Source organism: Triplophysa rosa, linkage group LG8 (assembly GCF_024868665.1).
Source record: "Triplophysa rosa linkage group LG8, Trosa_1v2, whole genome shotgun sequence".
NCBI lineage: Eukaryota > Metazoa > Chordata > Actinopteri > Cypriniformes > Nemacheilidae > Triplophysa > Triplophysa rosa.
In genome coordinates, this window is record NC_079897.1 from 15155972 (window position 1) to 15172662 (window position 16691).

The 16691-nt window shown below is 38.1% G+C and overlaps 1 protein-coding gene across 2 annotated transcripts in view; it reads left to right on the plus strand.

Annotated features, from left to right (window-relative positions):
• ncalda (neurocalcin delta a) overlaps positions 1-16318 on the plus strand; it is a 60527-nt gene extending 44209 nt beyond the window's left edge. The window contains exons 2-4 of one of the 2 annotated variants that reach the window (XM_057340099.1): positions 10110-10509; positions 13354-13459; positions 14139-16318. In XM_057340099.1, the coding sequence (XP_057196082.1) occupies positions 10132-10509; positions 13354-13459; positions 14139-14236 (582 nt within the window). In that variant the 5' untranslated portion in view covers positions 10110-10131 and the 3' untranslated portion in view covers positions 14237-16318. The remainder of the gene's footprint in view (positions 1-10109; positions 10510-13353; positions 13460-14138) is intronic. The other variant, XM_057340098.1, reaches the window with a different exon arrangement.
• Positions 16319-16691: the final 373 nt, after the last annotated feature.

The following is a 16691-nucleotide window of genomic DNA, read 5'->3' on the forward strand; positions in this document are numbered from 1 at the left end:
ACAGGCTCCGTACTCTCTCTCTCTGCGCTGGTTGCTGCTTGATTGTATCACAAGTCATGATCTGTAAAATTTATTCGGCCACTTCACAAATTCGACCGAACTTGCATTTTTTTGCTATTTTCGGTGGCCGAACATTTTCGGTGGCCGAACATTCTCGGTGGCCGAACATTCGGTGCATCCCTAGATACGAGGTTTCAGAAGGACAGCAGTGATATTTGGAAGAACTACTATGATAGTCAGTAGTGCCCCAGAACTGTTTGGTTACAAACATTCTTCCAAATATCATCTTTTGTGTTAAACATGCATTCATTTCTTTGTTCTGTTCGTGACAACTTGAGGGTGAGTAAATCATGCACACGCGATAGGTTGTGTTCTAAAACGCGTTTTGTGCCCTTGAAAGTAGGCTAACTGTAGTAATTTACTACAAGGGTACTACAATTTCCTTTAACACTCAGACGAAAAAAATGCTGTGGTATTTGCTAAAGTTAACGGGACTTGTATTTTGACAGGTTATTGGGAATATGCTCGAGTTATGTTAAAATTAAATTAATCTCTTATTACGACATTTTAGAAATATAAGAAATGAGGTTTCATAGCAGAGATTTGAATCATTGGATTTCCTATAGTTTAATAGTCTAAATCTGCAATTCACAGGCCACATTGATCTCACATAAGTCTCTCATTTTATGTGTGAACTGTCTGTGTGAGTTTCTTCCCCCTCAAACTCTTGTACAGTAGTAGATTCCCTGTACTGTAATTCATGTGACTCATGTCCAGAGCCACAGTAAGATGTGCCTTTCAACAGTTTGCAAAAATAATATATTTCCAATTAATGTGGTTTAATCTCCAAATTTATTACAATCTTATTTATATACTTATTTTAAAGTTCCTATAATCTATGAACTTTTTTCTTGGGGTGTTTGTTCCCATTTTGTTGCCTATACCCCCCGTTACATTTAGTCTTGTTTACTTAGTTACTTAGTTAATGTAGTTGGGGGGTTTTTGCATGTTATCTTGAAACCAAACAGTTAAGCATGTAGTGCACTTGTGTGGGTAATTCAGAAAAGCAGTTTCAGATCCTCAAGTGTCCTTAAGTTTGAAGAGCCACACTCCCATTTAATCAAACCGGGTGCACTTATTTCTTCTCTTCTGCCCTAACCTCCACCCCACAACTCCACATGATGCATTTGGCATTATACCCTGAGAATTGTGCATTGGTTTGTGTGTGTCAGTTGTGCGATTGGACCGAAGAGCCATGACTCGACCAAGAAACAAGAGTCACTTCCTGAAGATAGACGCATGAGATGTCACGTAACAGCTGACGCTCTCCAGACCTTCTGGCCTGAGTGGAGGGTCTACAGATGGGGACTGAGAATGACTGTTTGGACACATTTATTTTAGTTTTGTCATTTGTATCACTTGCTAGATGTATTTATAGATATTTTTCAACTCTTTAGATTTATCAATGTGTTTTGCCAGTGTGGTTTCGGTATGTCTGTGCCGGTATTCCGGTAGTACGCTCCAGCTGTACAGATTATAAAGTGGATTAGGTTTAAAGCTGGTATTTGTCCGGCATTATTCTAGCTAGACATAGGGCTGTGTTCAAAACATTGATATGGCGATGCATCGTCATGAGCTTCTGACGATGCACGCATCGATACATCTGCCTCCGTATCGATTCTGCAGCACTTTTGAAATTAACCAATTATTATGCAAAACATTTTGTGTAACAATTATTAGTGGTGTTCCGTACGGATCGCCCCTCACGATTCTACATGCATGTGACCCGCGGATTAACTGCAAAGTTTAACCATCATAAAGTGATTGATTTTACCTTCTCTCTGCATCCGGGAGCGCAGTACACATGAAAGCGCATTCAGCATTCACTTAAACGGTTGCGTTTAAGGCAAAGTGTAAATTAGGGATGCACCGAATGTTCGGCCGAAAATAGCAAAAAAGGCATGTTCGGTAAAATGTATTCGGCCATTTCACATATTCGGCCGAACATGCCTTTTTTGCTATTTTCGGCCGAACATTCGGTGCATCCCTAATTTAAAACAAACAACGCAAACATTTTGAAGTGTGTGTGGAGCATTTTAAAGTGTCAGAGAAAGACACAGCATGGGACTTGTCTTGCGGGAGTAAATTTCCTAATGAAAGCGTCTTTACCGGTCGGTAACTTTACTTCAGTGGGAAGCGGGCTGTCTGACAGTAGCCCCGCCCCGACATCCTTTGACATACAGTCGTCGCGTGCACTCAGTCCTAGGGCTGTCACGATTACGAAATTTGATTGACGATTAATTGTCTAATAAATCATTGCGATTATGGCGATTAATTGTCTGTTTTAGGGCTTTGGCGATTATGACGATTAATTGTCTGTTTTTGAGCTTTGACATTTAATTCTCATTCATTTTTGATTCAGCGATTGAAACGACCATATTGTTCTGAATACAAGACTATGTAATACATCGGAAAAATTGGGTCATTGGGTTTAGGCTTTTACCTGTCAATAATACAACCACCAAATACTTGTAAATGAAGTAAATTGATCAGGTGTGAATTGAAGCCACCATTAAAATACTATCAGTCATAGAAAAGCTTCTAGTCTGTTTTTTTCTCACTTGCAAGACTACAGTAAAATTTTACTTGTGTGTTAATGAAATTTTGGTAGACTGGTTTTCACACTGAGATTTGCTTAAATAATATTAAATTGTACTGCAGGTAATTTGTATATGTTTTAGTTTTTTTTTTAAGTGATTGTGTTGTGGTGGTACATTTTACAAGTATTACCATGCTTTAGTAACAATATATACACTAAAATATGCAATATGCAGATGCACTACAGCTCCCCCTAGTGTCTTCTATAGAGATGTGCGATAATTGCGATGATCCGAAATCATCGCGATGAGGTCAAACAATCGCGATGAGATGATTATTTAATAATCGTGACAGCCCTACTCAGTCCCCTGTACTAAACAACTTGTCAAAGTATGTTCTTATGGCGTTATTATAATGACAAATGTCGCAAGCGCATTCTTGTAATACGAGCGCGCGAATCTGTCCGCTCGCACGCCAATTTCCTTTGCTCATGCACAAAACTGGACGCGCGCTTTCAATTATACGCTGCTCTCTTGTGAATTTTCTCTCCTCTCGCTCAGTGAGCGTGTGCGCACTCAAAATGCGTGCCGTGCGTCCACGAATCCTTTGGTACTTTTGCTCTCGAGAGGTCCTCCTGTGTGTTCCAGGCATTATAGGCTGTCAAAAGTAGTCAACCAATCAGGGATAGGCTTCCACGGCAGCCAATGAAAACGCGACCTCTTACATGGCATCTTATTGGTTGAAAGTGACTCGACGTATTCAACGAAGCAAGATGGATCCACCACGTTCTCAGGTAACAATATTAATATATTTGATGCAACATTATTAATCAAATGTGTATTAGAAATGAACGGGGCATTAGGATGCTTTGTAGGCTACATATAAACGTCAGTTTAACTACCATGTTATTCAGACAAAACAGGCCAACACCCTCAAGTTCATGTGGTCCTCATGCATGTCGTACACTAAACATAGTATCGTCAAAATACTACTAAATTGATTACCGAACAATTTAGATTGGTGTCTTAAATTATCTTTATTCTAAAATGATATTTACTACAAGTAACGGTACATATCAAAACAATAATAGCAGTGGAGCATTTGGAAATATCATATAATATTCTATACCTATTTGGTTATGCATTTAATGCATTTGCAGACGGACACAAGTGTTCTGCATTGTGTTCCAGAAGTTCAGGGCATAAACTGAACTTCTATGCAATATACCAAACGCTCCCTTACCGTTCATTTCTAATATACATTTGATTAATAATGTTGCATCAAATATATTAAAATTGTTACCTGAGAACGTGGTGGATCCAGAGGCGTATTAAGGCATGGTGCCCCAGAGGTGCCCCCCATCCACCCACCTACCCACACGCAAGAGTCCACTCATTAAAAGATTTATATATTAAAAGATTTTATAAGAATGAAACTCCGCAATTTACAATATACTATTTTACAAGAATTACACATTAACATGACACTTTTGTAGAAAAAAAACACAAAAAACAACTCTTTTCATCAAGCATTTTTAACAATTAGGCCTACTGTAGTTAAGAGGTCGCATTTTCATTGGCCTGCCGTGGAAGCCTATCCCTGATTGGTTGACTACTTTTGACAGCTTATAATGCCTGGAACACACAGGAGGACCTCTCGAGAGCAAGAGTACCAAAGGATTCGTGGACGCACGGCACGTATTTTGAGTGTGCACACGCTCACTGAGCAAGAGGAGAGAAAATTCATTAGCGTATAATTGAAAGCGCGCGTCCAGTTTTGTGCATGAGCAAAGGAAATCGGCGTGCGAGCGGAGAGATTCGCGCGCTCGTATTACAAGAATGCGCTCTCGCCTTGTAATAATGCGCTCGCGACATTTGTCATTATAATAACGCCATATGTTCTGTGCATCCCGGCAGAGTTTGGAGGAAGGACATGAACTGATATGGTTATCAGTCAGCATCGGTCAGAATTGCTTGCATTGGATGTTTTTTTTTTTCTTAAAATCATTTTGCAATGTAGCCTATAATAATCCAACAGTTTTCATTTATTCGTATTTTTAGTTTATAGGCCTAATGTTGAATGACACTTTTTAATGAACGGTTTTGTTGTAGGGGTACAGAGTAACTTACATTACATTCTTTTAGCAGTCAGTTAGGCCTAATATAGGCTATTCAATTTCAATTTTTTGTTTTAATTGACTTTGTTTTGCTCAATATTATTTTAAGTTGTATTGTATTTTATTGAAAAGCAAGACAAATTATAAAAAGCACATTTTGACCATTCAGTTTATGCAATAGTGAAAAAAATGGCTAAATAAATAGAAGAAATGCAAAAAACCATGTTCGGTATTCGGCCTTCGGCCAAGTGTTTCATTTTTATTCGGCTTCGGCCAAGAATTTTCATTTCGGTGCATCCCTAGTGTAAATTTAGTGTCATGTAGGTGCTAATTCAAAACACACATGACGCAGCAATGCTTCTGCATTACCCACTATAAAACTTTTGCACGAGATTAAAATCAATTAAACTCCCGCCGCTGGAAGGATGTAGTGACGCGCCGCTCGCTCATAATACATTAACGCGTTTGAAAAGACGTGGAAGAGCCATAGTAAATGTGCGTGTAATAGAAAGTGAAGATCAAAGACCTGCTTAAATCTTAGCACCTGTCACATTTATAATCTTATATCTAGAAATCTGACATCTAGACATCCGTCATCTATTTCAACTCAACACATTTTTTATTAAATCTATTTACTCTGACTGCACGTTTATTTATTCATTAAACATATAGTCTATTTGTTAAACACATGCATACATACACTCTAAAAAAAAACATAGTGCTATATAACACTAAAAGTGGTTCTTGGCTCATAATCATAGGGGAACTACTTTGAGTGCTGTATAGAACCATATTTTGGTGCTTCAGGTGTTCTTCAGCTGTTTTTTGGGATGACTGAGGTGCTATATAGAACCACTGAAGAACCATACAGGGGCTTAACAGGTTCTTTATATGGAAACGGTGCTATATAGCACCTCGGTCACCCCAAAGAACCTCTGAAGAACCACTGAAGCACCAAGATATGGTGCTATAGCAGTGTTTCCCAACCCTGGTCCTCGGGGCACACCTTCCCGAATGTTTTAGATCTCTCCCTATATAAAACACCAGATTCAGCTCATCAATCAGGTGTTTCATATAGGCAGAGAACTAAAACATTCTGGAAGGTGTGCCCGAGGACCAGGGTTGGCAAACACTGCTACATAGCACGAAAAAATTGTTCTATAAAGTTGTCCTATAAAGTTGTGCTATATAGTACAAAAAGAGTGTACAGTATGATGTAGCCAATCTATGATCTTCTGCAACTTTATACTCATTCTCAAAACTACTTAATGCATTGATTTGTCAGATTAACTGATATAAGTAGTTATGAATGGCAATTTTCTGCAAGTTTATTTTGCTCTAAATCTGTCATATAAGAACTGCAATAAAAAATTGACCCGTGTCGCATCGTGGCCTTGTATCGGGGATGCGTATCGTACCGTGAAGTTGTTGGTGATGCACAGCCCTAGTCAGACAGCTAAAAATGAAACCATCACAGTATTTAAACAGAAATCAGTACCGGCTACATTTGCTAGCTGTGAAAATGTGTGCGCACTATGAAGGATAGCGTGCTTGTGTGTAAAAAGGCCAATGCACTTTTTTTTATCAAAAGCAGGAAATCAGTGTTTAGGTATTGACTAGTAAAATAGTGACTCCATAACAATAAATGGTGCTGCTGACACAATAACTCTGATGAATTGGATTAGCATATGGAGATATTTGAAGAGTTTGGTTCCAAAACGCGATAAACGCCATTTAAAAAAAGTTTCCGCCAAAATCAATATTGTATCAGGTCGGTATTGAAAGGTCACTTTTTAATTTTACGCAAAATGCGATATCCCCGTGTTATTCTGTCATGTTTTCTCCCTTTTTCAAACCGCGATATACGCCAGTCTCACTTCTCTGTAGAATGCGATATATCCGCTCAACCAATCACAGCACACCATTCCACGCATTGTAAACAGTAATGGCGGCGCTCTGAATAAGGTCGGCTCCTAGTTTCCCTGATCTACTTTGTACTTTGTGTTCAACAAACAAACAAAAAAATGAATAATTTTGATGGCATTGATGAACCTGTGCTGGTTTCTGCGGTGGGGAAGAAACGCAAGCCATCGAAATCTAATAATTTAATGAGATTAAGAAGATGAGGCAATAATTTATAGCATTAAAAAGATGACCCGTTGAATTAGGGCTGTGCCGATAAACGATATCATATCGAATCGCGATAAAATGTATTTCAAAAACGATGATAAGCTATTGTCATTTTGACTCGATATGGATTAATCTTACAGTCTAACAGAACGCAGAAATAAACGCAACAACAGTCAGTCAGCGTGCAGCTTTTATCATGCGCGTCAAAGTACAAAGTCCATTTCATACTGCACTTGGCAAAGAAAACTCGACATGAGGAGGAAAACATTACTGGAAGCGGAAACGAAAGTGAAACTAACCTCGAGTTGTCATCACGCGGTTTATCAAGTGTCTTATTTTTTTCCGCAATCGCCGGTTAAACAAAACAAACTTGATTTTGTTTGAACTTGATTTTCGCTCGCAATTGCAAGCGAGTTACTTCGAAACTCAAGCACAAACGTTTTTATATCCATCGTTAACATATCTGCTAACATGAGCTGGTGCTTATGAAACAAACCAGCGCTGCCCTGTACAGATCAGAGACGTAATGAAGTGAGTTTGTGTGCACATTAAAATATTGAACCTTGTATGTAAGATGCTTGCAAGATTAAAGAAATGTACTACAGTTAATGTGAGATGTCTTTAAGGTTCACAGAATTCATTGAATGAATCCCACTACTCGAGCAAGACATTATTGCAGCGTTATGTATGTGCGCAGGTGCTGAGCCAATAGCGTTCGAATGTACACAGTAACGGAGCCCTTTCATTGGTTGAATGTATTGAATGAACACTCCCTTTACTTAACGAGTCAATTGAGTCAAAATGAGACTGAATGAACTGATACATGTTGTTCATGGCCTAATATCCTCTGTGTTGCAACAGTGCATTAATTTAATTGAATTTTAACTGGATAAAGGTTAACTTTTGTTAATAAACTGTATTTAAAATAGATTCTTTTAATACAGTTTTTTAATTAAATATATATCGAAATAAATATCGTTATCGATCAATATAGAAAAAAACTATCGAGTTTACTTTTTTGCCATATCGCCCAGCCCTACGTTGAATTCATTTTAGGAGCGATGACTGATTGAATGTATTTTTAGTCCAGTGCCTGTATGTAAGATTAGTATTGTATTGAGTTCAGAGGCTGTCATATGTGTATCAACTCACTTTATTGTGTATTTTCAACAGTTTCAATATGGACGATAACTTTTATATTGATTCAATGGATTTATTGCATTTTGGAAAAAAATTATGGATTTATTGCATTTTGGGGAAAAAATGATCAGTTATTATAATAAATCTTTTAAAATCAAAATCTGGATTTGAATTTGTTACTAGAACCTAAAGATGCTATGTGAAACTTGGAAACAGAAAATAGTGGTTTTCATCTTGCCACTTTCTTTGTAAAGAAAACACATTTTTACTCAAATTAATCAAAATGGATTTATAGCGTTTTGGAACCAAACACTTCATTTGTTATTTTGCAGGATATAAACGTCTTGAGTAAAGTTTATACATCACAAGAGACACCTGGTGGTGGTGTAAAATCAATTTATTTCATGAACGGTATATAAACCGCATGTTTTCTTGTCACTTCATTACACAGTTGGTAATCATTAGATGATGCATCTGCTTTATACAGTGTAGTTGGTGTATTGTCTGAAATTATTCCTGCAATGTTGGAGTTCTGTTCAAATGTAGCAAATGTTGTCATTTTAATATGACGTTCTAAATGAGAATTAGTAAAAAAAATAGTTTATTTCTCTAGGCCCTTATGGGCTTTATGCCGAACGTCCCATGCAGAAACCGGAAAACAGTATAGAATAGAAAAATAGAATAAACAGTAACACTTTATTTAACGGTGCCCTTGTTACACGTTACATGCATTTACTTTATTATTTACTATAAATGATGCATAATTACATGTAACTAACCTTAAACCAACCCCTAATCCTAACCCTATAGTAAGTACGTGTAGTTAATTATTATTACTCGGTACTCAGGGACGGATTAACGCACTGGCCTACTGGGCATGTGCCCAGGGCACTAGACCAGCAGGGGGCCCTGGCAAATTTAATATGTGTACATTTTAATTTATTTTATTTTCTCAATAAAATAGTGTTGAAAACTGTGGAATTAAGGGATTATTTTTGCAGTTGTGAAATATTAACCGTAGCGAATAAATCAAATAAATAATCTTAATGCATTCCCGCACTGTTGAGACGGACATCTAGAGGCGAGTAAAAATGGATATTGTTTAATTTGTTATGCATGGACTGTTAAATGCTTGTCGTCTTAATGCAGAAATGTAAATTATGCAAGGAATAAGCCTATTCCCACGTAATATGATTTTGAGAAGTCAGAAGCTTTTTTGGGTGTCGAGTACTGCGAAATATGAATAAACCAATATGAATAAATCAATTTGTGTTGTTTTTTGTGCATTTTACACAGAAGACGTTTTTCTATTCTGCTGAACTACTTTTCTATTGTTTTTCTATGTAAACACGCTCTAGACGGATGTGTTTAACTGTTATGCCTGCGTCTCGCACCATTTACGGTGTCTCTCACATAAGTGCCATGGTTTTAATACGCTGTGTCAAGTTGAAATAATTTCAATTTTTACACACAGCAGCGCCGTTCAGAACTGCAGTGGACCAATCAGAAGACCCCGAAGCCCCGAAGACAAGTCTGTTATCAAAAGAGTGCCACGAGACCCTCGCGGTTTGCGCTGCGCTTTTTCAAACCATTCCTGAGCGCCCTGTCATGCGTTTTTAGACTCAAAGATGCGTTCTGTGCAACTGCAAACCGCTCCTAAGTCCTGTGTATTTGGGCATAGGTGAATCACTGTTCTCGTAAAATATGTGATGCCAGGGGGCATTTGAAACGTCCGTGCCCAGGGCACATCAAAGTGCTAATCCGTCCCTGTCAGTACTTGTATGTACACTGTAACACTAACACGGGCACTGAAAAATAAAGTGTAACCAAATAAACACCAAAAATGATCTAAAAAAAACAACTAGCTAGACCAGCAGATGCAGCGAGACCTGTTTTCTGTTCTGCTGTTATTGGCCATATGTAGATAAATTGAAGCAGAAGTTACTTCCTAGAGATGTAATGTAATTATCATGTCCCTAATCTGAAGTCTAGCTCGTATAGCCTAACCCAACTTCCCTTGGGTAGCAACCACATAACCGATGTTCCTTTACCATCATTGTAAAAGATTGAATATCTTCTATAGATTTATCCATACTCAATATTCCTTTTGCCTTTCTTTCACCAGCGCTGTCTTGTGAAACAAAACCATGGGGAAGCAGAACAGTAAGCTCCGTCCTGAGGTGATGCAGGATCTGCTGGAGAGCACAGACTTCACGGAGCACGAGATCCAGGAGTGGTACAAGGGCTTTCTTCGGGACTGTCCGAGCGGCAACCTTTCCATGGAGGAGTTTAAGAAAATCTACGGCAACTTCTTTCCCTACGGAGATGCATCCAAGTTCGCGGAGCACGTGTTCCGTACGTTCGACGCAAACGGCGACGGCACAATAGACTTTCGGGAGTTCATAATTGCGTTGAGCGTCACGTCACGAGGGAAGCTGGAACAGAAGCTCAAGTGGGCATTCAGCATGTACGATTTGGACGGAAATGGATACATCAGCAAGTCCGAGATGCTTGAGATCGTGCAGGTACGTCAGGCCACTTCCTATACCTTATCAGAAAAAGCAGCAATGTTGACGGTCTTTTTATTGCCATCCCTATTGCCTTAAAGCTACAGTCTTAAATAGCAACAGCCATCACTTACAGAGAAACAATTGTCCTGCTATACCAATTTTCACATCGCATATGTTGTTATTTCTCACTTGCGGTTTTAGCTGCAGGGATAGCCGTGGTGTGAGACTGTCAGGAAGCTCCTTAGTGTAAAAAGAGTCTTATTTTTGTGTCTGATAAACAGGCTTTCATCAATTGCCCTTCTTCACGTGGTTATTTATGTTTGCTGTCTGTGCATTTGGCCTGCCTTCACATCACAGCTTTCTTGCCTTGGTTCCAGAGTAATTTTAGCAACAAGTGATAGTTCAGATCTCGAGGGTCCGTCCAAACCAAGTTTGACATCTGCAGAAATTGTGGAGTTTAATTGATAGTGTGGGGTACAAATACAGTGGAAAATGCTGATTGAGAATGAAAACGTTTAGATAAAGTAACACTGATAAATAAATGTATGCTGCGTCCCAATTAAATAGTATTATATATCGTATAATAGTATAGTATTTTATATAGTATATAGAATAAATAGTATTCGAAAAGAGAATTAGTATGTCCCAAATCATAGTATGCTGAAATTAGTATTCTCAAAGTACCTGGAAATGGTCTACTGTTTCCGGTGAAAATTTAAAGTGTGAATCCATGGACACTTAAGGACTGATATTACCCACAACTCACCGCGAGAGGGCGCCGTTTAATGACGCTAATTAAATAAAAATGCTTCGATAAATTAATAAATGTAAGTATACAGTAAACATACAAATAATAAATGAATAAATACTTAACTGTCACGAACATCAAAATACAGCTATTCCTTGCATTTAAGGATCACAGTGTCGTCTAGGCTTCAACGGCCACTTCCGTTCACGTTAGTATGTCCCAGTGCGTGCATACAGTTTTGCTACGCACTAAAATGTATATACTTTTCCATAACAAAAACAGTACATACTTTAAGGGCATAGTATAAGTAGGCGAATTGGGCAATAGCAGTAGTGTTTTTTGAAAAATGGACAATATTTTTATAGTAAGGTTGACATTTCAAAGACAAAGTTTTTACCAAAGATTTTCAGCTTGGGTTTAAATACCCATGTGAGGTATCAAAGTTTTTGCATGATTTTCCATAATCAGGTTATGGATGTGACGATTCTGATGCTTTTAGAACTGTTGCATGCATAACATTCCATATACATTAAAATTAAAATGTCATAATATAATAAGTAACTTGATGTTCTTATTGCTTCTGTTTTTTGCATTTAATTTGTCGCCTCTCAAAAATTTAGCATTTTTTGTCACATACGTAGTGCATGTTTAGTTCCCTTTTTTTAAATAGAAAACCTGTGCTTGGACTGATATTTTTCTGATGTCTGGACTCTGTTATCAGGGGTTTAGTAAAATATAAACGGATATATTGGTAACAAATGCATTCTCTGTGAGATGTCACATCCATAGCGCATAATGTTAACACACAGAAATCATAGAAAAACTATTGCTTTTATTGATACTGCATCCATGCTGACGAATGACAATAACATTACATCACGACTGGACAGGACAACATGAATAAATAAAACAATAATGTGCACCAGTTGCTTTATTACCACCACCATAACAGAAAAATAGATATTTTAATACTTGAGTGTGGCCATTATGGAAGCAGCCATGATGTTGTTTTATGTTGATGGATGGCTGTTCTCTCTCACAGCCAGGCTGTAAACATGATCATTTACTGAAATGTGTTTTCATCTTTTAGTTCACAGCCAAGTAGTGTATTAAAGAGCACACTGGCTGCAGGTCGCTAATGGAGCCCATCCATATCCAGTCTACACTCAGTAATAATCCACACAAGAGCTGCGCTTACAGTCGCAAATAGGTTTTCTTGGATGCATGTGTGAGTTGATGACACTGTTTTCCCGACCTTGTTTATCTCTGATAGCCCTACAGCATCATCTATAAAGCTACAGTACATTCATGGGCACCAAACCTGTCCCTCATATTGTACTGTTAGGAAATGCAGGGTCATGAGTCATTCGCTGTAATTCACCTGTAATGTCAATAACATCGTTTTCTTTCTGCTAATGGGATGCAGTGGTCTGAACATTAGCCTGTTATGTCGAGTTATCTTTTTTTGCTGTCAAGCTTTTAACATTTGCGTGTTATTCCAATACAGTATACATACTCACTTGTCACTCTATCTTTTAGCAGGGTTATTCAGTTAATTTGTCATGGGGGCCAGTTCATGAAAGGCATCCCAAATGAGGGGCCGGAGAGATATGGCTTGCAATATGAGGGATGACACAACAACAATAAGAAATCTGTTTTTTCGCAAATTCCATTTTTTATTTTTCAGGATTCTGTGTTTTTTGGTCCTTTACTATACAGTAGTAATATATTTGCCCATGTCCACATGAAAAAATACTTTGATGAACAATGAACTGTAGCTCCCCAGTGCCGGCAGCACTCATGCAGCCCCAGACCATGACACTCCCACCACCATGCTTGATTGTAGGCAAGACACACTTGTCTTTGTACTCCTCACCTGGTTGCCGCCACACACGCTTGACACCATCTGAACCAAATAAGTTTATCTTGGTCTCATCAGACCACAGGACATGGTTCCAGTAATCCATGTCCTTAGTCTGCTTGTCTTCAGCAAACTGTGGTCTTTCTTGTGCATCATCTTTAGAAGAGACTTCCTTCTGGGCGACATACAAAGATTATATATTTTTACAGAATGCTATTGTATAATCTGTCTTTGAAATCTATCTCTCCAGGCCATATATAAGATGGTGTCATCTGTGATGAAGATGCCGGAGGATGAGTCCACGCCTGAGAAGAGAACAGAGAAGATCTTCAGACAGATGGACACCAACCGGGATGGTAACCCTTTGTTTTCACTTTAAGTAAACTTATTTGGGCAAAATTTAGAATTGTCTCCCTTCAGGTTCAAGCTAGAATTTGTATTTCAGTGATGTGCCACTGAATGTTTTTTTTTTTTCTGGTTGTGAACCATAAAGCATATTTAAATAATCACAAAAAAGGTATCAGATTGATGAGTGGCGTGAATAACCGTAATAGCTTACGAGCGACTGTCAGCAACAGCAGGTAAGGATGTGATGATCAATAACCGAACAGATGGACAATGTATAAAGAATAAAGAGTGAATGATTTCAGTCATCTGTACCTTTTTCTGCTCTCTCTCGTGATCACAGACTCAAAAAACTCTATTTGTATATTTGTCAGCTGTTAAAAGATGCAGGGACTATGAAACGGCATATTACAGAATGTAGTGTAAAATATATACAGTAAATGCATGGTGAATGCTATGTCTGAGAACTGTCCTTGTAAAATGTACAGTATCATCACTCATAACAGTGTCTATACAAATGTCTTTTTGAAAGCGTTTCATCCAATCTTGTCCTCCAGAAGACTAAAGAGATGGCAGTGCCACCTGCTGACTGATAGCGTTCATTGCAGTGCACAATTTAGTGACTTTTGTTTGTCTTGTGAGCATCTTTTGAATCTTTGTAAAATATTGTGTTCTTCCGTTTTATCATAGGCAAACTGTCTCTGGAGGAGTTCATCAAAGGTGCAAAGAGTGACCCATCCATCGTGCGTCTGCTACAGTGCGACCCCAGCAGCGCAGGACAGTTCTGAGATCTGCGTCTCATGTGTCAACCTTTTATTTATTTATGGGTTTTAATTTCCTTTTGATATAGTCACTCCTTCCACTCGCAGGGAAATGATGGAGGGTCAGTTTTTTCAGAGTAGGGCATCTGGGTCCCGTCAGCCTGAGATTGGCCAGATATAGACACAAACACACGAACACGCACGCAGTTATTGGCTGTGTTATCCCTATAGGCAGATGCACCAGGTCACCAGGAGGCCTGTGATATGGAGCGAATTATGGTATGAATTATGTTATCTGAGCTCAGATCACTTCCTGATTAGAAAACAGGCTTTGTGTTGTTACGTACATAGTAATGTCTTATTTTTATTTTATATAGGTTGTTAGATGGGACAGTTCAGGTGTCAAGAAATTAACTAAATCTTACTGTAGTGGTTAAATAGAGAAAAGATGTTTTATTCTTTTTTCATCCTGTGAGAGAGAACAATCCTGTCAGCGTCTGACAGTTGTTCAAACTGCTAACAGCTTTTGTGTGTTAACACCTCAGCCTTAGTAATTTGTATATTTGGGTACTCAATATCTTCACTGCAGACTCATTCCAACTTGATTTAAATAATGTTTAAATATTTTTTGATGTCCTAGTCCTGGCCAGCTTTATTATTGACAGATCGCAGTATTATTAAATCCGATCTTTCTGAGATGGTTCCCCACGTGCAGTCCGAAGAGCCTTATTAACAAGTGCTAGAAACGCACATCCAATTTTGTGTTGAGTAGCTTTAGTCCGACAAAGCGTCCTGTTTGAAAGACATTCGAAAAACGAGTTCTTTTCAAGTTTTCTAATGTTTGTATTCGAGGAACATTTAGGCTTGTATATAACTCCGAAACGGGAAGACACGCATGCACAACTGTACTCCGAGTTCCACCTTAGTATGCAGCGATCAGTTTTATTGATGTTTTTAGTAGAAGCATGTGACCAATTTTATCTGCTTTTGTGGACAGGAGAGTATTCGTGTAAGTAGTATGCATGTAGTGCGTGTTAGTGCGTGGTTACGATCAGTTACAGCCCGTTCGCTCACCCTGGTTATAGATGTTGTGATGCATTATTGCAGAAAGTGGGCTCTTTACTACTACTTGTTAGCGAAGACCTAAAGCATTACTGATTCAAAGCTAGTATGAGACTTTGAGTTATTTTCACGTGTACACACAAGCATCAAGTTACTGAATTGCCCAACACTGAAGTGTTTCTGTGGATGAGTGATTTTATATGGCTTTAGTTTTTCTTTCAGTCAAGCTTGAGCACCTGTTGGAGCTTAGCTCTATGCTCTTCCCATTCACATCAGTCATTAAAAAAACAAGGCATCTTGTTAACCTGCCATGTAGTTTTAATCTAGAAACTAATAGAAGAGTTTTATGGGGAATAGAACCCGTTTGTCTTCGAATAGCCCCACATGTGCTGTCCATTCACTCAACAATATGTTGTTTTTAAACTACTGGCGTGGTCCGTAATATCACAGCGTATCACTTCTGTTCTGCTTTTATGAAGCATGCTGAAGTCACAGATCTCCTTAAACCCAACCGCAGATGTTCAATGTTCTTGAATGTCTCTGTAAACATCAATGCCTCACCACAGTGCATTCAATTCTTCTACACTGTAATTCAATATGTTTTAATGTTTGTTTGTTTGTTGTTGTTTTTTATTCAACGACTGCTGGTTTTGTAAACATTTAAGAAAAAAGATGGCAGATCTAAACTGCGTTTTTAATGTTTTACGCGTATTTTATGTCTTTGTTTTATTTTATTTTAAACATCTGACATATTTCTGTATCGCAATTATATCATGTGGTCAGGTGCCAAAAATATGAAAGCAGTATTGTATAAATTTATACTATACGATTGTTATTTGTCAAACAAATTGTTGCATTTTGTAGATTTTGTATGGTAATCTGTATTTTGTGACTGTAGATTTGAGGCATAGAATTTTGTTTTGGTTATATTACGCAGAAATTAAATCTGGAGAGAACAGAAAACTTGTGTTGCCTTGGAGCATTACTTTAGGAAGAAAAGTACTTTTTGCAAATGCAGTACAAAAATAAACGTGCTTTCAAATGAGGTGAAAATCTGGAAGTACCAACTTCAGCCACACGGTGTCATAATATTGCAAGTGTAATGCCAAAAAAGCTTGTTTTGCCAGACAGGTTACCAAAGGTTGTTGGTTTCAATGAACTACAGTACAACGCTACACACAGATTACAGAGTCAAAAAGACTGAGAATAAATAAGACCCTAATAGTTAAAAATACAGTATTTTTTAATTTGATTTTTTTGACATTTGTTCACACTTCAGGATAGTTAAACTTTCTTACAATGACCTAATAGCATTTCCGTCACACACATTTAGGACTCCCAAATTGTGTGTGTTGTGTAAGATTTCCTCCCTGAAGCCCCTGGGCTGGGAAGGACCACCAAAACGCACGTCTACTCTCAG